This window comes from Cyprinus carpio, chromosome B7 (assembly GCF_018340385.1).
Source record: "Cyprinus carpio isolate SPL01 chromosome B7, ASM1834038v1, whole genome shotgun sequence".
In the NCBI taxonomy this organism is placed as follows: domain Eukaryota; kingdom Metazoa; phylum Chordata; class Actinopteri; order Cypriniformes; family Cyprinidae; genus Cyprinus; species Cyprinus carpio.
Window position 1 is genome coordinate 7,563,849 of NC_056603.1, and position 23,066 is coordinate 7,586,914.

Consider the following 23,066-nt stretch of genomic DNA (forward strand, 5'->3'; position numbering starts at 1 on the left):
GCTCTGGGTGTATGTTCATGGTGGGCGTGTTTATTCACTACTATCTGTTGTGTGTGTACCCTACGGAAGAGTTAAATGCAGAGCACAAATTCCAAGTATGGGACACCTTGGCCACACATCATGTCCTTTCCTTTATAGAGAGAAATGATAATAGTGAAGAAATTAGGAAAATGGCTTCAAACATTTGGGGTCTATGTAGCAAGGATGCATTAAATTTTAAAAGTAAATATATTTGTTTCAAAATAATTCTATTTCTGTTCTTTTGAACCTCCTATTCATTAAAATATCCTGGAAAAAAGTATTATGTTTTCCACAAAAATGTTGACTGTTGATAACAATAATAAAATCATATAAATTAAATCATTTCTTTAGGATCATATGACACTGAAGACTGGATTAATGGCAGCTGAAAGTTTTGCCATTAAATAAATAAATAATCAATTGAATTAAAATTGAGATTATAAAAATTGAAACATTTTTTAACCATATACAGTATATAGGGGCATGAGCTTGTATTGCATAACAGGAATGAGCCACCTTTTATTGCGTACAAAGGATAAATGCATATACATATCTTTTAACTAACATTAACTTTTTATTGAACTTCAAGGGGAAGTCGTGGCCTAATGGTTAGAGAGTTTGACTCCTAACCCTAAGGTTGTGGGTTTGAGTCTCGGGCTGGCTGGCAATACCACGACTGAGGTGCCCTTGAGCAAGGCACTGAACCCCCAACTGCTCTCCGGGCACCGCAGCATAAATGGCTGCCCACTGCTTCGTTTTCCACTCAATCAGATTACCTACTGACACCAAGTGCCCCACTAGGTGCTCTCCTATCATCGCAGAAAAGGGGAGACAGTAGTGGACTCACAGATGCTTCTGTGAACTCGGTGGCAGATGGCACATCCTGTTTGGCTGGGCTGCCTCTCTTGTGTGTTTGACTGACATGATATTTCTCTTGGTCAACAAATACACACATTGTCCCCCGATTTTACTCTCCATCTCTACCAGAGCGAGAGTGATCTGACCTGTCTTTCTCTCACACACATATGCACTCTTCTCTTTTTCCTCTTTAATATCGAGAAAGGACAGCCATGTCTGGTAGAGAGACCTCTTCATTATTTTTCTATATCTATCCCTCTCTTTTCTGTCTCTCTGTCTCTCTCTCTCTTTGACAGGCATTTTTCAGGTCAACTCACACAGAAAGAAGTCTAAAAGGAGTCTAAAAATATCTTTATAATGCATCCGCTGACAAAAATGATTTGTTTCATGAAGTTGCAATCCTTTTTACAGTACTTTTCCACTTCTATCTGCACTTGTTTAGTTTTTAATGAAGATTTTATTTTGATTCAGCAAAGTTTTATTAAATTGATCAAAAGTGACAGTAAGGATATTTAGAATGTTACAAAAGATTTCTATATCAAATAAATGCTCTTCTTTTGACCTTTATATTTATCAAAGAAAAAAATGTATCCTGCACTGAAATTGGATGAATGAAACATTTTTTTCAGTGTGGTTTTCACACAAATATTACCTGTTTAAAACATTGATAATAATAGGAATTGTTATTTGACTACCAAAAATGAAGTAACACATATTTATCGGCACTTGTTTAGTTTATATTGCAAATTTAGAAACCTGAGACCTCTAGTGAAAATCTATTTAGCATAAACCAGCAGTAAAATTTATTAGAACAAAAACGTGTCTGTTTTTAAAATGTTTTTATTTAGATGCTGAATCCCAGATTTTCATTGTGGCCTCAGTCTTTCAAAGGGTTAAATGAAATGAGTATATTTTTGATCACAGATGTTACAGAACATTTCCAGGGTTTGTGAATAAGAGATGGTTTATTTGAAAGTTTTATTTTTGTGCTGTGTTTGTATAGAAAGGCTAAACTCCACACAGTTTACACTCAAAGACAAGAGCGTCAACACGGTGTGTGTGTGTGTGTATGTGCGAGCACAGCACCCTCTGTTCCCGTTTTCCTAGAGGGTGTTTGAGCCGTGTTTGTGTGAGAACATGAACACGTGCCTGGTGTGTTGTGCCCTCCTTCCCTCAGGTCCTCTTCTCTACCACCTCTCATATTTTCAAAGCAAGGCGAATGATAGCTTGACCGGAGCACGAGGAACGTTGGAGGAGGGAGGGGGTACTGGGGTGGGAATGGGAATTCTTGTTTTTCATACCTCAGAGGTTAATTCCTGATTCCTCCGCATTGATTTTTCCTTCATCCCCGGAATCCAAACAGGCCGTCGGAGCGCTATCAAGTAAAGCTGGTGATAAAGAAAAGGCCTGCGAGCCGCAGCAAAACAATGGCGAGAGAGAATATTCACAAAACTAACATCAGACTTCTTTGATCTTGTAGCCGATTTGTGTCTTTCTTGTTATTCTGTGTTTATGATGCTTTTTGTTGTTTGCCTTTGCTTTTGTTTTTTGTCACCTTTTGAACAGAATGAGAACAAATAACCTCTTGCTGATTTCTTGGTTTTTGCTCTTTCTTGTTTTCTTTTTTGATTTTTCTCTTGCCACAGTAATCTTTTTTTGAATTTTCTCTTTTCTCTTTTTCCCTCCTTTTTGTCTTAACCCTAGGTCCACTCACAAAAAAACATGATGAATCAACACTGAACCGGCCACGGGATGAAGGTATTTTTGTTGCATGTTTTTTCTTTTTTCTTGTCTTTTTTTTTTTTAAGTCTCTTTTTGGAAAATTAAAAAGCAAACAGCCTTTCTTTGGTAGTGATGAAGAGTATATGAACCTCTTGTGCATATATGTCTGTGTATGTCTGTGTGCAATGAGCTGAAACTTTCTCATTTGACTTTGGAGGGGGACGTGCAACTTCTGAAAGTTGAAGATGAAGGTAGAAAAAACTCTGTATCTTCATTAAATGAGAGAAGAACAGTAGTTTTGAAATGTAATACTCCAAGAGTGCTGTCTGAAGCACAATTTTACAGCAGTTGCTTTATGATGTTTTTCAAGACTCAGAGCGATTATTAGGCTTTAAACTTATCTCCAACTCTCACGAAGACAAAGAGGTGTTTTCACCGTGTTTTGACAGTGTGAATAGTTCTCCGGATGCAGTAGTAAAGACCAGCCAATAAATCTAAGAAATAAAATGATACCGTGGGGAGAAAAGCCAGAAAAACACAGATACACACACACATGGATCAGCACATGTTGTCACCTTTTATCTTAGATATTGCTATAAATGTTCATTTTTTGAACTCCTTTCTTGAGAGCAATGTGTGTTTTTTTTTTTGCCCTGATGTTCTTTCTTGTGTTTACGAAGGACTGTTTTTCTTCATCTTCTTCTTCTTTCCTCTCGATCTTGCTGGGGGGGTTTTTGTTTGTTTTTTTGTTTTTTGTTTTTTTTTTTACATATAGGCCTAGTTCTTTGGGAATGTGAAAAAATGGGATTGGAAAAGCTAAAAAAGAAAAGCTTTTCCTAATACAAATTGACACTCATTGATTTTATTGTATTGATAAACTGCTGGTTGGGTCCTTGAAAGCTTGTGGCCTCTCTAGAACTGAATTATTAACCCATTCAATTGTAATTAGTACTGAGTAACTCATTAACTACAACCCAGTTATTATTAGTCTTCATAACCACTTGATTAATACATTATGATGATAAGTGTGGAGATGAAGGGCAGCCAGAAGGATTGATTGTGAATGTCCATCTGTCTGTCCAGCTGTCAATACATAAGTAAAACATATAATTATATATAGTACAAATGATTTTTTTAAATTATTGAATTAAATTAATGTGTACTTTATATAATTATATATAAAGAATATTTTACATTTTATTTTTACAAATAAGTATTCCTGGATTTACACTTGGACTAAATTGTCCACAGAAATGGAATAATCTGAATAAAATGAGGAAGTATTTTATGTTATGTGGCATTAAAATGTTGAGATTTGGGGGTTTGTTGGTTGAGGTTTGTCCTATAATCAACATTTATTTAGCTCCAGTAGGTAAACGTATGTGAGTGTTTGTCAGGCGTTTATGGGAAATGCTATTTGTGAACATGGCAGTGTTAAGCTGCTGAAAACAGGATTGATTTTTTTGCTGAGGGAGAAAGAGTGACGTCTGAGCGCGAGTTTGTGCATGTGGGTGAGTGAGTGTGTGATTAGTGCAAGCTTCAGCCGAGACAAAGGTGTATGTCCACCTGGGCCCAGCTCATTATTCAGACTGTGTGTCACATCATTATCAATGTGAACACACTCACACACACTCTAAATTTACAGCTTCATGCTCGCTTTTTTTCACGCTCCATCTGTGTCATGCATACTTTATAAACTGTTCAGCCAGACAGCATCGAGCTCAACAATCAGTCTAGATCAGGTGTATTGAAAGCGAAGACTTTAGGACCCTGAATCCATGGACTCCTCACCCCTGTCCACAACAGACCTAACTGCTACGATACAAGCCATCTGTTTAGGGGTTATGCTGTTCATGGCTCACCTCACTCAGGGACTTTCCTTTTAGTATATATGAGACTTATGCAACAGAGCAGAAAGAATGTTAGTTTTTTTTAGATTTGGAGATCAGTTAAGGTTATTACTCATAAACCAAATTATCTGCCAGGTTTATTTATTTTTTATCTATCTATCTATCTATCTATCTATCTGTATGTCTGTCTGTCTATCTTTTTCATTTTAATTTATGCCATTTATATACATATATATATATATATATATATATATATATATATATATATATATATATATATATATATTTATATACATATATATATATATATGTTCCCACATGACCTAAACAACAAAAAAAGGTTAATCCAGTTATGTTCCAAAGTCTTTGGCTTTGGCAATGCAAAACACTATTTTTACATTTTAAGTAAAGCATGTGAGAAATAAGAGTTGTCTCTTTAACTAAATTATAACATATATACAACCATTTAACACTTTGGGGTCAGTATAATTTTATTGCAACAATTTTGTTCAGCAAGGGGACATTCAATTAATCAAAAGTCAGAATAAAGATATTTCTAATGTTACAAAAGATTTTTATTTTAAAAAAAAACAGAAAAGAAAAAAAAAAGCTTTGCCATCATAGATATAAATTATATTTTAAAATGTATTAAAATATAAAGGTTGTTATTAATTATAATAATATTTGGCGATATTTTTGTTTTTACTGTATTTTTTCATCAAATAAATGCAGCTTTGGTGAGCATAAGAGACTAATTTGAAAATGAATAATAAAATATTAATTTAATTTAATTTAATTTAATTTAATTTAATTTAATTTAATTTAATTTAATTTAATTTAATTTAATTTGTACAATTTTACAATACCAACTGACATTGACTTTGCACTCTTCCATTGAGAAGTCTTTTTTTCTTGACCACTAACTGGTATGGTCATTGGTAAATAAAAATTTGACATGACTTTGACAAGAGTTTACTGCTAAATTTCAATAAAGCTTTATCGTTTTGTAGAAATTGGTTCTGCTCTTCATTGGTTACTGAACAAGTCTTTCACGGATGGTTACCCTGATTTACAAAACACATTAGCACAAACAAAACTACTGCAGCAACAGCAATCAGTGGCTGATTGGTTGAGGGGAATTAACACGCTTCAACCAGAGTGCAACAGCACAACTTTGTGTAGTTCAGCCAAACAATGCTTGGGGTTGTGTGTTTGACAGCTGTTGTATCTTAACTTCTTGCCACAATTTGCTGGCCATTTCTTATTTGTCAATATGACAGAATTAATATTCTAGTCAGTTCATTGTCACTCGGAGCCTCATATGAATCAGTCACTATTTTAAACAGTATGTCTCATAAATACGATAAAGAAGAGTGACCAAAAACAACATCAGTGTTGTATAATCAGACATCATGGAAAATGATGCACATGCTCAAAAGTTGTAAAAAAAAAAAAATAGTTTAAGATGCAAAGAGTAACGAGCAGTGTTGTTTTAATTTAATTTCTATACTATTATATTATTTAACAATATTTTGAATGAGCTTTTGTTCTTGTTTTGAGTTTTCATTTTAATTTTAGTTTGTGTGCTTTATTTTTTAATTTCAGTTTATGTAATTTTAGTATTTCAACTAGGCAACTAATTTTATTTTATTTTATAGTTTATTTTATATTTATTTTAAGTTTAATAGTTTTATTTTATTTCAACTTTATTAACATTGGGGAAAGCCATTTTTAATAGTTCTAGTTTTAGATTTCATTTTAGTACGCTCTGGTGGTTGCCGTGGTGCTGTACATTGAAGCAGAACAGCAATCCTTCAGATAAAGATAAATTGACAGCAAATGCAAATCTGTACAAGCAGGATGATCCCACAGCATATAGATTTGCTTGTTTATTTACTTGAGCTAAAAGGCACATCTGTCAGAGTTTGCCTCCAGATTTAGGCCTAATTGATAATATTCTCAATATTTTTTTAGATTTGACATCTCAGCCTCATAATGCCTGGTCAATACTGTAATAAAATGTTTATGCAGCATAATATAAGCTATTTAAGAAGTAGCATAGTTTAAGCTTACCTGTGAAAACTAAGTTTGCTGTTGTTGACACCTCGTGATGAGATGTTCTGTAACCTCTGCAGTGTTCAGGACTGCACATACATTCATCATTAGAACTGTAGTGCCACAGAACTGCCGACACACTCCTGCAAGCAATAGATTTGCTGTCGACCTGAAGACGCACGCACACACACACACACAGTTCCCGTTGGGTTTGATTGTGTGACACAGACTGCGGTGTGTGTGTGTGTGTGCTTACGTTCGTGCACTCATGCTATGTCTGATGAAGGTGCTGAGCTGGAATCACCTAGAGAGCGATCCGTCATGTTATCTTGCACTCTGCCAATCCCTCACTCTTTCTCACTCTCTCAGCTTTTCTAAACAAATTTTCTGATCCCTGTTCAAGGACAAATTGTGGTCCTGCAAGGCCCTGGGACACCAGCCTTTTTGGACCCCCCCTTTTTTTGTAATTTTGAGATCAGTAAAGAGAAATTATATCCCAAATGAAAGTTGAAATTGTGAGATATAAAACCACAAATGCAAGAAATTCTTGAGCACAGCCAACTGGAAAAGAAACACATTTATGTCACAAATTTAAGATGAGAATCGGTAGTATTTCAGCACCATTTATATACTGTTGTAAAATGTATTATTATTTTGAATTCTTTTTTTATATTAATATTTTTATTTTCTTTTTATATTTTAATTTGTTATGTGCTTTTGGTTTTTCTATTTTTACTTACTTTTTTTTTTCATTTTTAGTCATTTTAGTACTTATTAGTACATCTTATTTTATTTTAGTTCTAATTTTCATTTTAGTTTTTTTTTTTCAAGTTTCTCTAAATTCACTTGCAGCATTTAAAATGTTTAATTTATATTTTTAGTGTTTTATTTTTTATTTATGCAGAATAATAAATAATTTTATTATCACCCATTTGTATACACATATACCCATATATATAAACAACTTTTTGGTATTAACAGAATTTTAATACCTGCAATCCTTATTTTCTTTGTCCTACAGTTACTGTATTTCTCCTTTCCTGCATCTCTGTCTGTCTTTCAGTGTGTGTGTGTGTGTGTGTGTGTGTGTGTGTGTGTGTGTGTGTGTGTGTGTGTGTGTGTGTGTGTGTGTGTGTGTGTGTGTGTGTGTGTGATGGCATTGATGTGTGGTGACGTCCAACTATTCGCATGTTCTCTTTCATTAGCATTAGTGTTCTACCTCCATGATCCCTCATCCACAGAGCGCCGAGCCTTACAGCACCCCCTAGGGGCAGAAAACACCACCCACACATTACCTACACGTTACACCACAAAACAACATCTACTGCTTGTTCATTTTGCAGGTTAGAGGATGTAAAAAAAAAAAATTAAAACCTATTGAGAGCGAACAAAAGCGTTGAACTGGAAACATGGTCCGAAAGGAACATTAAAGTCAGAAATAACAGAATAAAAGCAGAGATTCACTTACCTATACAACCATTAGAGTAGAGAGAGAGAAAGAGAGGTATGTCCTACTTATGTCAGATCTCTGTCTAAGAGAGCAGGTAAGACGAGCTGGCAGGGAAAGACAGAGAGAGAGCAAGTGTTGATCAAATCACAGTGACATTGTAATAGAATTATTCATGTTAGAGTTTCACCAGTGAGCTTTTCAATAGACATTTTCAAAGACAGAAACAGCAGTGTACTCACAATAGCTCCAACATTCAAATGTATTGATTAGTAGTAAATATGCTGGGGCACAACCAGAGATATTTTGTTGCTCCCACTCTTGGCGTCGCTGATTCCTTCAGGCTTTCTTTTATTATTCTCTATAGACACCTTATAAAATGCTTCATCTCTTTCTGAAGGACACAAATCTTGATTTTTATAGTCCATAATTGAAATTGGGAATAATATAAAGTACAGTAAACGTTTGGAGAGACCTGCCGATTCATTATTATTCATTTTTTTAATTACATTTTTTTACTTTTAGAATTTAATACTTTTTTACATTTATTACTTTTTTTTTTTTTTTTAAATCAACATTTACAATAACAGTCAACAAAATTATAAAATAACACAAATGTATAGTTTTTGGGTGGGTGAACTATACCTTTAATTGTTTATTTTATAAAAGTTATTATTATTACTAGGGAAATATACAATTATTATTTCTTTAATGAAATGACACAATTTAAATAATAAACTAAAGTAACTGCCAGTAGGTGGTGGTAAATGTCTTAATGATTAAGTCATCGAGTCATTTATTCATTCATTTGATTCGTTCAAATGGTTGATTCATTCAGAAGTGAAGTAAATAGTTCTTTATGAATGGTCCATTGAATCATTAGGCTTGTTCGACTTGAAGTGGATCATCATCAGTAGACCGATCTGTGTGTGACATCAAAGTACCGCAAGAGCTATAGAGAGCAGACGGCTCCTTGCGCTTTTGAATCGCTCTCGTGGTACTTTGATGTCATACACTGATCAATCTGTGCAGCGCCGCTTCAAATCCAACACGCCAAATGATTCACTCAATTCGTTCAAAACTTGCAGTAAAGGGGTCATATGATGTTGCTAAAAAGAACATTATTTTGTCCATTTGGTGTAATAAAATGTGTTTATGCAGTTTAAGGTTCAAAATACCTCATCGTTCTGAAAAGCAAGGTGTGCTCTGATTTGCCAGTTATCCAGTGCGTTGTGATTGGCCGAATGGCTCAAGTTTGTTAAGGTGTTTTTATGAAATTTTATGTACTTTGATGTACTGTGATGGGAGTGGTGAGGAGAAAAAAATAATAAAAATTATTATAAAGCATTTGTTGCATCCAGTGGGGACATAATTACTGATTATAATGACTTATACTGTTTTTTAGGCGTTGCGTTGCATCACGCCGTGTAAACATAAAACTATGACTGCATTTGTGATCTGAGAAACTACAAAGAACAACCTCCACTCTACACTGCTCAAAACTCGTGTTTGAATCATCAGTGACAAATTCTTTGAATATGTAAACATACTTACAGGTTGTGAGTCAGAACAGCTGGAATTGTAGTCTTCTCTTCCAGGATCAGGAAACAGTTCTCCATAAAATGTGCTGCACACATCTGAATATTTGGGTTAAACTGTTCTGGAACAGTGCTGCAAATACAACTTAGGGCTGCACGATTATGACAAAAATATTCCCTTGAAATTGTAATCGCGATTATCAATTACGATTATCACAATTTACATTGAATGATGTTGCATGCCGTATTTTTAAATGAAAATAAACAAGCTTAAAACACTCTAACTGAAAACTTTTAGTGCTTTTTTATAGTATTAAGACTCAAATGGCAAATATACATCGACAAAAACAAAGAAAGTAAAAATATGGTATTATAATGTTATACTAAAACTAAAATTAAAATAATGGGAAAAACCCTTAAGTCCATTCATGTCAGATGATCGTGTTAGATTACATGTGTTAGTATCTGTTGTTTCTTTTTCTTCTTCACTTGTGTTTTTTTTGGAAATTCTGTACAGAAGATGTGTACTAGCGCCCTCTACCATATAACAATGAAAACATGGATTCTAGGAGCACAAGTATAGCTCAAATGTATTTAGACTTTTTGTAAGTATAAGTCAAGTATACTTAAATGTCATTTTAAGTATATTTCTGAGGAGTACATAAAGCCCATTTCTGAGAAGTACATAAAAAGTAAACTAAAAGCATACTTTCCTATTTTTAGAAGTATACTAATAGCACACTTGAATAAACTTGTTTTTCGTAAGGGTTCCCATATCGGGGGCGTGTTTAAACAAGACATTTTAGGAGGGCGTGGACAAGACATTTTAAGAATGTCACTGAAACTATAAAATAACTGTACCTACAAATTTGTACGCAAAAGTGAGCTAAACCTGACAAAATCTCCAAAAAAAAAACTCTGTTTGGGGACTCATTTGAAAAACTGGTATAAAAATAAAGTAAATGAAGTTTTGTTTTTTTTTGTGTGTGTGTGTGTGGTAGGGTTAGGGTGTGGGTTAGGATTACTTTATAAAATCTATAACTATATAAGAACAATAGAAGTTTTATGTAATGTCCCCATTTAGATGTGTGTGTGTGTGTGTGTGTGTGTGTGTGTGTGTGTGTGTGTGTGTGTGTGTTTAGTTTGTGTGTGTGTTTCGTGGTTGTTTGTTTGTTTTTTTTTTTTTTAATTTTTGGGTGTTTGTTTTTTTTGTGTGTTTCTTCGTTGGTGCTTGAGTTTGTGTTTGTGTTTTTGTGAGTGTGATCAATATCTGCCACTGTTTCCGTAGAGAACTGTGTTCGGGAAATGTCCTTAAATGTCTTTTAAATGTCTTTTCACTTAATAAAGACTAATTTACCCAACAGCACATGCAGATAAGTTTTCTCTGAAACTTTTTTTCTCATTTCTCAATACAGAGCTAGTGAATCCTACAAGTAAATTCATGTGGGCTCCAATCACAGGCTTGAACAGGATGCTGTGTTTTTCTGGTTCACCAGTCAGCGATGTTTCTCTCTTGTCAACAGGCCAGACAGTGGTACTCTTCACAGCGCTTCTCTGTAATCTAAATGAGAGGAGGATGAAGATAGGTTTAATGAACCTCATCCAGTCAAGCAGCCCGTCCATTCAGATTCCCCCAGAATTCACTGCCAATTAAATGGGGCTTGCTGGATGAGAGGAAGTTTATGGAGAAAGGGGAGACAGGGACTTAACCAGGTTAAATTAGGACACCCATCCACACACACATTCCCACAACGACTGCCAGGAGAGTCCAGTCTATTATTGTTGGTCTTGCCATTATCCTGAAATAAATAAGAGTGAGCATGCAAGGGAGAAAGAGGAGAGAGAAAGTGGGGGAAGAAGAAGCAGAAAAAGAATGAGGGTGAAATATAATGAGCAAGAAAGGAATTGAAAAATGACGCCTTTATACATGCTTTTTTGTGATAGTTCATGTGTGCTTGAATTTGGGAGAGGGAGGGGGGTGTTAATGTGCATGGTTGTTATTCACGGTTGAACAACTTCTGCGCGACTAGATCTCAGTAATTGATCCTCTTTAAATAAAAACAAATCAAGTCAGCTCAATTTAAGCATGCAATTTTGGAAGCCTAGTTAGAAGTCAAGGAGAGAGAGCGCAAGACGAGTGCCAAGTGATAGCATGAGAAAGATTTAAAAATGTATAGTTCACCCTAGTTTTCTTTATATGAGAATTTTGTGAAGAATCTTTATGCAGGTCATAGTAAGTTCATAGAAACCACATGAAAGATAAGTCAACCACCAAAATCAAGCTCTATAAATGACCAAAACACACAGTAAAAGTAATATAAATGTGGTCTATATGATTTGTATGCTATATTTCCAAGTCTTTGTGGAACAGAATGAAATTAAATCATTATTCACTAATAATCCACCTTATAAGTGAGCACTTAACTCAAAATAACTTTTGTTAGTCTATTAGTGTTCAAATATTCAGAGATCTGATTCTCAAATGAACACCTCAGATGGTAAGATTATCAGTGAATAACTTACATTTCAGGACGATTCCTCACAAAGATATGATATGAATATTGTGGAATTATTATATAGTCATATAGACTCATTTTATAGGGATTTTTTGTCTTTTTTTGTAGGTTAACAGATGTGAAGCTTGACTAAAACTGGATGTGAAAATTATTCTTTTATGTTCCACAGATAAATATAAAAGCATACGAGTGAATAATAATTAAATAATTTTGAGTGGTGCATATTTTTTAAATGGAGAAAAGAAGGGGGAGGCGAATACTGAAAAATAAAAATGTGGGGACAACAAAAGTGCAAACAAGTGTACAGAAAGAAGTGATGGAGTTCACAAGTCCAATAGTAAGAGATCAAAAATAAGATGAATAGTCCTCTTGTTCCTGTGGCTGTATGAGGAGGCCAGCGGGAAGAAAATATAGGGAAGTCTTTGTTTCAGAGAAAAACCCTTCTCTCTCTTCTTCACTATATTTGACCCCCTCCCTCTTTCTTCAGTATCAAGAATGTTATTGGGGATTCTTCTGTATTGAATTCAGAGAAACTGAGATCACATACAAACAGTGCTGCTGTGCTTAAATGAGCGTAAGTGAAAAGTTCACCCCAAAATGAAAATTCCATCATTTTCTGGAGCTTGACATTCATCAGTCAGTGTCTAGTTTAGTTGTATAGAAAAGAGCAGCATTTATGAGTGGCATGAGTGTGAAGAAATAATGCTAGAACTTTCCTTTGGGTCTTTGCATGTGCAGTAAATGTATGTCAAATAAAAAGGTGCATGTGGGCGGTCTGCATATGTGCATTTAAAGACAGCATGAAGCATTCATAACCCCTACTGCAGACTCGACGTACATTAAAGCAATATTTTTCTCTGTCTCTGTCTTATCCTTCTGAGTGCTCTTTACGATATTGATCCATGTGTAAGAGACCCTGAGAGACAGTCTGACTGCAGCCTGTAGTCTAAGTGTTGATTGTCAGTCTCTCAAATGCCTTGTTTTCTGCTCCTTCAATCCCCCTCCACCTCACCAAAAGCTCCCTCCTGTAATCTCTCTCCGTCTTCCTCCTCTCATACTCTTCTTCATTCTTTCAGTCGTGTGGTGGATCTTCTTTCATTCAGTGTAACAATGTGCCTCAGAGAAAATCTGAGTTAATTTCCACAGCTATAATAGTTGAGTTTTATGTTGATTTGGCATTATGGTTTTTATAACCAAGAAAAGTAACTCTTGCTTTACCGTCTGCAAAAATAGCAGCAAACTCAGGTAATCCAGAAAAACAGGATCAGCCTGTTTAACTTTTTTCCAACCACCAAAATTATATGAGTAACAAAATCAAAATGACTTTAATAAAATTTAATTTAATTGTATTATTCCTTGATCTTAAAGGGATAGTTCACCTAAAAATGTTCTGTCTGTCAGTCATTCTCTCTATATGTATCCATCTGTCCATCTATCCATCTACCCATCTTTCTTTTTATTGGCCCATCCATCCATCTTTCTTTTTATCAGTCCACCCATCCATCCAACCATCTTTCTTTTTATCAGTCTATCCATCTATCCATCCATCTTCCTTTCTTATACTTGCAATTTTTAACTACAAAAGCATAGAAAAGCATATCTATCTATCTGTCTGTCTGTCTGACTGTCTGTCATTCTTTCTATATTTGTCCACCCATTGGTCCATCCGTCTTTCCACCCATCTTTCTTTTTATTGTTCCATTTTTTTTTATTCCTATCTATCATTCTGCTCTGTCAGTAAGGTTTATAAAAAATTTTGTCAAGCCAACATACATCCTAATGGACTATGAGTCTTTTGTCCTGTCAGTTATGGCCTGTCAATCAAATATGTTTACAAAACCAAATTAACCCCCCAAAAATAATCAATTTCACATTTATTTTAGATTTAGATTCCTGTATTGTCATTGCACAGAGTACAATGAAATTAAGTATCAATCCTTGGTGTTATTCACACATAACATCAAAAGTATTGGAACAGGATTAATTAAAAAGGTGCAGGATCTAATAAAAAATAAATATATACAACAATAGGACAATGTGATAAAAAGATACAATATGATACAATGGCATAGCAGCTGAGGTGTAGGTTGCAGTGGAAATGTAAACGAGTAGTGCAAGAATCCAGTTAAAAATGTAAACAAGTAGTGAAATAGTGCAGTTGAAATGTAAAAACATTAGTGCAGTGAGGAACAGTTGAAAATACTATTTGCATCTAGGCAATGTTCAGTGGTATTGTGCTCAAGAAAGAGAGAGAGTCTATGTAGATTGTTTGGCAGTGTTCAGTTCACAAATGGCTCTGGGGTAGAAGCTGTTTTTGAGTCTGTTTGTCTGTGATGTGATAGACCTGAAAGGTCTACCAGAGGGCAGCCGGGCAAACAGCTGATGTCCAGGGTGGGATGGGTCTTTAAGTATGTTGGCTGCTCTACTGAGGCAGCGAGAGCTGAATAATACCTTCAGAGAGGGCAGCGGGCAGCTGATGATCTTCTGGGCTGTGCTGATGATTCTCTGAAGAGCTCTCCTGTCCGCTGCTGAACAGCTGGCATACCACACAGAGATGCAGTACGTCAGCACGCTCTCAATGGAGTGGGGATAGAAGCACACCAGCAGTTTCTCTTGCAGGTGGTTCTGCTTGAGGATTTTGAGGAAGTGGAGTCTCTGCTGTGCCTTCTTAACCACTTCAGTGGTGTTGGTAGTCCATGAGAGATCTGGAGAGATGTGTGTACCCAGGAACTTGAAAACAGGGAGCCTTTCCACACAGTCCCCATTGATGTATAGTGGTTTGGGGGCTGCACTGCTCTTACGGAAGTTATTTTGTTTTTAAGGAGTTCAGGATGAGACTGTTCTCTAAACACCATGCTGTCAGTCTTTGGACTTGACTTTTGACTTGGTCCCTGTAGGCCAGGGATAGGCAACTCTGGTCCTGGAGGGCCACTATCCTGCAGAGTTTAGCTTCAGACCTCATAAAAACTCACCTGCCTGTATCTATCTATTTGTCCTGTGAAAAGTAATTGCCTTGTTCAGGTGTGTTTAATTAGGGTTGGAGCTAAACTCTGCAGGACAGTGGCCCTCCAGGACCGAAGTTGCCTATCCCTGCTGTAGGCAGTCTCATCATCCCATGAGTTAAATTCAGCATCGCGTTAGTTCAGTCAGGCCACGTTCGTCACGCTTGCATCAGCCGACAGTCAGCTGTTCCTGACATGTACCAATCCAGTCTTGACACCTATCACATGCGGTCTATTTAAATTCCCATTCTTCAGCGCCTCTTCCGTCGCATCGCTGCTTGCAATTAAATCCCTCCTCCAACCCCAGCTCCACCAACTGAACCTGTAATCCAATCTAACTTTGTTCTTTCTTTACAGTCTCTTCATTGGAAGCAGTCTCTATCACATTTTGTTTACAACTCATGTAATTTTGAATTGTAATTATGTATGCATATAATGGTTCTGTTCTGTACCCCAGGGGGGTTTGTCTTGCTGCTCTCCCCACTCTGTCCAAGCATGGCTGCATGGACAGGCGTGTGGAGTCTTGCCCAGAATATAACCATACCGCCAACACTAACTGTATGCAATATAATTGTCATAAATATATTGACTGAAGTGGTCCTGATTGAAGTCCAACCACGGTTGTGTCATCCGCAAACTTGATGGTGTTGGTGGGGTGAGTGAGAGCACAGTTGTGTGTGTAGAGAAGGGGGCTCAGCACACAGCTCTGTGGGGCCCCAGTGCTGAGTGTGAGGGTGGAGGAGAGGTGGGGGCCTAGTCTAACTGTCTGGGGCAGTTAGTAAGAAAGTCCTTGATCCAGTGACATATGGGTTGGGAAAGGCCTAAGTCAGCTAGTTTAGAGATCAGTCTGCCCGGGATGACAGTGTTAAAGGCAGAGCTGAAGTCTGTGAAGAGCATCCTCACATACTGTAGATCCCTTGGTGTTCAAGGTGGGTCAGAGCTGAGTGAAGAGCAGTGGCAATAGCATCTTCTGTAGACCTGTTCGCTCTGTAGGCAAACTGGTATGGATCAAAGGTGTGTGGAATACTGGCTTTGATATACTGTAGGACCAGCCTTTCAAAGCACTTAGTGATGGAGTGTTGGAGTCAGTGCGACTTGGCGGTAGTCGTTGAGGCAGTTTATGACAGTCTTTTTTGGCAGTGGGATGATTGTGGCAGACTTCAGGCAGGAAGGGACGATGGATTTGGACCGAGACAGGTTGAAGATCTTTGTAAAAACCCCAGAGAGCTGGTCTGCACATACCTTCAACACCATTCCTGTAACACCATCAAGGCCGGCAGCTTTCCTTGGGTTTACTGTTCTGAGCACAAGCCTCACATCATGCTCCTGCAAAGTAAGGGTATGGCTGTTGGAGGCTGATGGAAGTGTTTTGACCGCGGTTGCTGAGTTTGTAACTGGTGATTTGCTGGATGCCCTGCCACACCAGCCGCGGGTTGTTGTAAGTGAAGTGGTCTTCAATTCTCCTTTTGTAGGCTGCTTTAGCCTCTCTGATGCCTCAGTGCTGTATAGGGCTCTGTCACCAGATCTGAAGGCAGTGTTGTGGTCTTTAAAGAGAGTTTTGACCTCCTTCATCATCCAGGGCTTCTGGTTGGGGTACACCCTGATGTTTTTGTTAACTGTGACATTGTCAACACAGTTCTGTATGTAGCAGAGTACAGTTGAGGTGTACTCTTCCAAGTCCTGAGCCTCAAAAATGTCCCAATATGTCCTTTCAAAGCAGTCCTGCAGCTGCCAGGAGGCTCCTTCAGGCCATGTTTTAGCAGTCTTTATGGTGGGTTGAGTTTTTCTCCTGAGGGGGGTATATGCTGGGATTAGAAGTATGGATAAGTGGTCCGACTGGCCTAAATGTGGTAGAGGTGTCGATCTAATACCATTCTTAATGTTTGAAAAAGCCTTGTCTAGTGTCCTTCCCTTGGTTCCCTTGGTAGCACATTTGATTTGTTGGTCAAAATTTGGAAGAACAGCCTTCAAATCTGCTTGGTTGAAGTCACCAGCTATGATATGCTGTGCTCTGATATGCATTTATAGCATTGTGCAGGTAGCCTAAGTATGTGATTTATATGTTCTAAATCACAGGTTTTTGGAATTTGCTCTAGTAAACACCAAATTTACAAGCAGTAGCTATGATGGCATTCGGTAGCCAGCATATCGGGCCGAGTTGTCTCAAGTGAGAAATATGCCATTGTGTTTTAGCACCAGTTTAATTGGATGTGGGTGACAGAAGAATAGAGGAAGGAATTGTCTATGTGGCATTGTCTAATGGATTCAGAGCTAATTAAGTTCACACAAGAGATAGAGGCTCCCCACCATCAGAGGGACATAATGGCAGAATGTGTACGTGTTTGTGGGTTCACCCACACACATGCGAACGCGCTGAGCAGTAAACACAAGTTTGTTTCTAATCACACCATTGTCTCCGTTCTGCATGAGAGGATCAGAGGTGAGCAGCAAGCTCCTGTGGGCCTCTCTATCTGAGTATGCATGTTTCTTTGTTTTGGGCTTTTTTAAGATTGTTCCCTTTCACGCCCTCTCCTACTTTTCCTCAATATCGGGCCCGTTTCTTCTCTTCTAATCTCTGTGTCTTTCTTTCTCTCCCTTCATTTCTCAGTGTGTTTGCAGACCTACTCGACCTCCCTTTGTACGCCCATTTTATGGTATGTTTGCGGTGTTTGAATGTGAGGACGCGAGGACACCAGGGGCAAAATAAAAGAATAGGATGTTTTGGTGGTTAAGCTAAGACAGAACACATTGAGACTTGAAATGAATCTATTAAAAGGGTTAGAGAGAGGCAGTGAGGAAAAAGAGCAAAACCAGGTTGGAAATGAATCAAGATGAACACAGATCTACAGTACTGACTGATTGTTTGAATGCCGTCTCTGGAAGAATGTGACGATGTGCATGCACAGGCTCCAAAATTAACACCAATCAAACAATAAATCCTGGTAAAAATGTCTTTGGAAACTAAATAATAAAAAAGTTACTAGCCAGTAGGTAGTACGTAGGTACTATTAAGAACTGCTACAACTGCACAATACATTTAAAGTTCTGGCATGAAACTTTAGACGGCGCAGTCCCATAGATCTAACTCAGTATGACATAATGACATCATTATCACATGTCACAGCTTATTGGTTCTCTCCTGTATCGGTAGCCAATGAGCTCGCTGCTCAACATCCAAATACTTACTTAATGTTTGTGGTAGCAGTTTGCAGCACACTCCAGAAACCCTCCACCTTCCCCAGCTCCAACTGTATAGATCTGCTATGGGGTGATCATGTATGCTATGGGGGTTATTCATATATGTTACATGTGCAGCAGCAGTATTTCTTACATGCTCACAGCAGCATGTTTTGGATGTATTGGCAGTAGCAAGTCTTGGTACTTGCTCTGCCACAGCAGCAGCTTCATAGCAGATCTGTTCCGTGATAGATAGATAGATAGATAGATAGATAGATAGATAGATAGATAGATAGATAGATAGATAGATAGATAGATAGATAGATAGATAGATAGATAGATAGATAGATAGATAGATAGATAGATAGATAGATAGATAGATAGATAGATCAGTAATCCTTCTCGACTGACCATCTGTTTGATACTCTACTCTAGTAACACTTTGGATACATTTGTGTTTGTGTGTGTGTTCACTCCTGCTGCATATTGGAGCATCTGACTTTATCAGTTATCTGCTTTAATGAAATTGACTGAGATTCATGTGGTGATTGAAGGTGTCAAGGGGTTAGAAAAGTACAAGTATGTGTGTCTGTGTAATAGATCTCCATGGCAACAGTCAATGGGAGTGAGTCACATTGATGGAATGGCCTCTGTTGGGTAGACAGGGAAATCAAATTGAGGCAGTTACTATAGCGACGCTCCACTGCAGCTGCCTCTGCATCTGTCTTGCTGTGTGAGTGTGTGTGTGTTGTTATATCTTGAGGAGTAAGAGCTCATTGGTGTCTAAAGTGACCTAACGACTAGCTACAGTATTTACACTCAAAGGATCCAACCATCACCCTTGGATAAAAAAAATAAAAATACAATGTGTAGTTTCACAGAGTGACTCATCATTTAATCTTTCCGTAGCTCTCACTTACACAACACTCTCTTTTCCCCTCATTTTGACTTTTTTTTAGACATCCGTGACCGCAGGAAGAAACCAGTCATGCTGTTCATTCACGGTGGCTCTTACATGGAAGGAACCGGAAACATGTTTGATGCCAGTGTGCTTGCAGCATATGGGAACGTCATTGTAGTCACCATGAACTATAGGCTGGGAGTTCTGGGTAAGTATACTTCATTTATTTTCCCATTAACTCTTCATGCAGGTCTGAAATCACAGGAGGCAGAGAAACTGCTCCATATGGCAGATCAGATCATTTCTTATTTTATTTTGGGCCTTTTCACACATTTTTATATCATGTTTATTAGGGCTGGTAAGCATTGGTGCATCGGTGCATAAAAGTTAACGGTGCAATCCATTGATTTAAAAAGTGTGCATGGGATACAAGTTGGCATTTGTATCACAATGTATCATTGTTGCAACATAGGCTCATTGGAAATACGTGCCTCTATATACATTTCTGCAAAACTGAAAAAACTGACCTACTGTATATGAATAAATCACTGCAGTTTTCAATTGAAATGAACACTAGAGGCAGTGAAACACCAACAACTTTTATTCCTTTTCACACAAAGTATGATTTAGAGGTACAGAGTTTTGTTTTATGAAGGCTAATTTTCACACACTTGCTTGCAGAATATTGTGTTATGATTTCTAAACAATTTTAACATCCTGCGTGATTTGAAAACAGATACTTTTGTATTAAAAATGTGCCATGGTCACGTATTGAACGTGTTTTAGCTCCACTCTCTGGGCATTTCACTTTGAAACTGTAGTGAAACATGCTGTAAGGTGCGTAATGTATTTGTTGAATTGAATCGAAATCACATCGCACTGCATCGTAATAGGGGTGAATCGCATTGCATACGGATCTGCTTCATATCTATCTTTAAAGGGGTCATATGATGCTTTTTAAAGATCATTATTTTGTGTATTTGGAGTAACAGAATATGTTGACATCCTTTAATGTTCAAAAAACACATTATTTTTCAAATACTGTACCTTTCCGTAGATCCTCTATGCCCTGCCTCTCTCAAACGCGTAGTTTTCTACAAAGTCCCTCCTTCTGACAAGCGGAGTCTGTTCTGATTGGCCAACTGACCAGTGCATTGTGATTGGCCGAACACCACAAGCACTCGTCGGAAATGTAACGTCCCTTTCCATAATTCACGAGCTTCATATTTCAAAATAAATTTAGACAGTTAATAATGTCCTTAGTTGTACCATCAGTTCAAGACCGAAAGGGGAACAGAAGCTTGTATGTGTTTGCAGTTCACAAGCCACTGATGGTTAAGACAGCTGACTCCACTGTGTGACCCTGTCTCTCCCTCTCTCTCACACACATACACACACGTGCACACACACACACACACATACATGACACACAAAACTCTGCATTTGAAAAGTAAATAGCTAATAATTTGATTAGTAAATAGAAATTACTTAAGTTGATGATTAAGAAGTGTCACATTGTCGTAGATTGTTGTGGATAACCTCCTCTCCTAGGTTCACGAAACGGTCGTCCATAAAATGCGTTGCTGTTCTGTTGTAAGTAATCTTAAAGATCCCTAAATGCATCTACTTTCTTAAGGCCAAATAGAGTGCTTTTGCCTAGAGATACACAGCATCTCCCTGACATGACTGCTTCAACACTAACTGCGGTTACTGAAATCACGCCTTCTTTCTTTGCGTGAACATTTGGGCGGCATTATGCGAATTTTTCCACATGGTGACGTAGAGATGTGGGGGCGTGTTAGAACAAGCCATTTTAGGGGGGCGTGGCAGAGTCTTAACTTTGATAAAGAATATATCTTTGGATTTGAGACTTTAGTCTTTGCAACTTTACAGATCTTCTTCATGCACCAAGAGCTTGCAACAAAAATTTTAATCGCATCATATAACCCATTTAATGTATCGTATAGTTGGTTATGCAATGAGATGCGTATCGCATTGGCATCAGTTATGGAGATGCACAACTCTAATATTTTTGGAGGGAGCTTTGGGATTCATGTTTTTTATTTACAGTATTTTATTTCAGTTATATCATTTTAGTGAGTCAGTTCATTTTGACTGTTCAGTTGGGCATTTGGAATGTTCATGTTTTGTGTATCAATCATGTACATCAAGCAGAAGTTTTTGTCTGATGAACTAATTCCCTATTTAATTTTTTTTTTTTTTTGTTTATATTAACAATATGTCATTGACTAGAAATTGTGCAGAGAAGAGGGAATGAGATGAGCATTAAATGCCAGGCAACATTTCCGGCTACACCACACTAATGTAGGGGCAGTTTTAGCGGTCTGGTCAAGATAGGTAACTTTTAGTTTATGGTTAAATCTGGGTGAATTGAGCCATTGATTTTCTACAGAAAAGAGCACCAGCAGATCCCACAGTGGACAATATATTACAGGCTATAGGTCAATTTCTGCTTAATTGGTCTTATGATATAAGAGTCACTTAAAGTGAATCCTGGATCAGAATAGCTCCCCGAAGGAGCTACCCGCTATTGTCATTAGAATGAGTTTCTTCATTAGTTTTGACCGCAAAGCTGAATACACATAGTTCAGAAGTGTGAGAGTTACTTAGGGGTAATATGAGGTCTTATGAAAGCGTTTTTGAGTTAAAGTGCTAAATCCTCTCTCATTTCCTCTCTCTTTCTCTCTTTTATTATTTTACAAGACTGAAATATTGAAGAGTGATATATTCATGCAGATTAGCTTTGGCTCTGACGGTTTTATTGGGCCACAGCAGTTAGAAATATATTTTTCCATTTCTTACTTTAACTGCGGCACTGCCCAGAGCGGGGATAAGGCAGCCTTTAGATTTGCGCTTAATAAAAAAAATAAAATAATAATGAAAAGGAAATAAAAAAGAAAGGCGCTTGAGATGTTCAAAGCATTACTACTAAACTGCAGAATAGTTGGTGCCAGTTTGTATTTGTAATGCTTGTAATATATAACATACACAAATACAGCTGAAGGGCTGAGGCTGAGTCAGATAGTTCTAAGGCCCTGGGTGTGGTGCTTTAGGATTTTGACTTTCTCTGGCATATTAGTGTGCTATGTACTTGGCTCTGGAGCTTAGTGCAGATAGTAAAGCTTAGAGATGTCAGCCTCTCAGCTCAGTTCTTCCTGCCATGCAAAAGAGAGTGCTTATGTTTGTTTGTGAATGTCTTTCTCTCACTGCCTGTTTGTCTTTTCATAGACTCAAGACTTTCCCCTCTAGATATAATGCAAAGCACAAGGAATTTAAATTGAGGCAGAGAGAGAGTGTGTGTGTCTACATTATTGATGAAAAATGTCCGGTGTGACGAGCAGTGAAGCTGCAGTGGGATTAGTGGTGACCTGTTTATTTAAATAAAAATATAAATTTGAATGGTACCAAAACTGTTCACGGAGCAGTGCTTCGGAGTAACTAACTAAAAGTAGAGATACTACTTGATAGCTTGATAGTAGCTAAGCTGTTTTCAAACCAGTGTAGCTATTTCATTTAAGCTATTTTTGGTGACATTGCTACAGTACGTTCCGCTTTTTTAATATCACATAGTTTACATATTGATCTTTTTTTATATGCTCTCTTATATGGTTCTTTCTGTCATGTAGTGGTGAGAAATCTGAACTGCACATTAAAGTTCAGCAAATTGATTAATTTGGTTAATATAAAACAAGTGGTTTACTTTTTGTGAACCAGTTAGTATAAATTAGGTGGTTCATTTTTTACAGTGGCTAACATTTTATCTTAACAAACTGTTTCACTAAACTAAATCACTGATTAATTTGAGGCCCTGTACTAAAGTTCTCATAAGATTATTTGTTTGTTTCTTTCTTTTACACAATATTTAGGTAAACCCTGTTCCCTTTCAGTCGGTCACGTTCGAGGTTACGTCAGAAAGAGACTGACGAATGGGGTCTCGCCTGAGAGCCCAATCCCCTTC

At 37.3% G+C, this 23,066-nt stretch overlaps 1 protein-coding gene across 2 annotated transcripts in view; it reads left to right on the forward strand.

Moving 5' to 3' along the window:
* Window positions 1-23,066, forward strand: part of LOC109094698 (neuroligin-2-like) — a 160,454-nt gene that overhangs the window by 77,380 nt on the left and 60,008 nt on the right. The window contains exons 3-4 of one of the 2 annotated variants that reach the window (XM_042726985.1): window positions 2,584-2,637; window positions 19,146-19,295. In XM_042726985.1, coding sequence (XP_042582919.1) covers window positions 2,584-2,637; window positions 19,146-19,295 — 204 coding nt within the window. The remainder of the gene's footprint in view (window positions 1-2,583; window positions 2,638-19,145; window positions 19,296-23,066) is intronic. The other variant, XM_042726986.1, reaches the window with a different exon arrangement.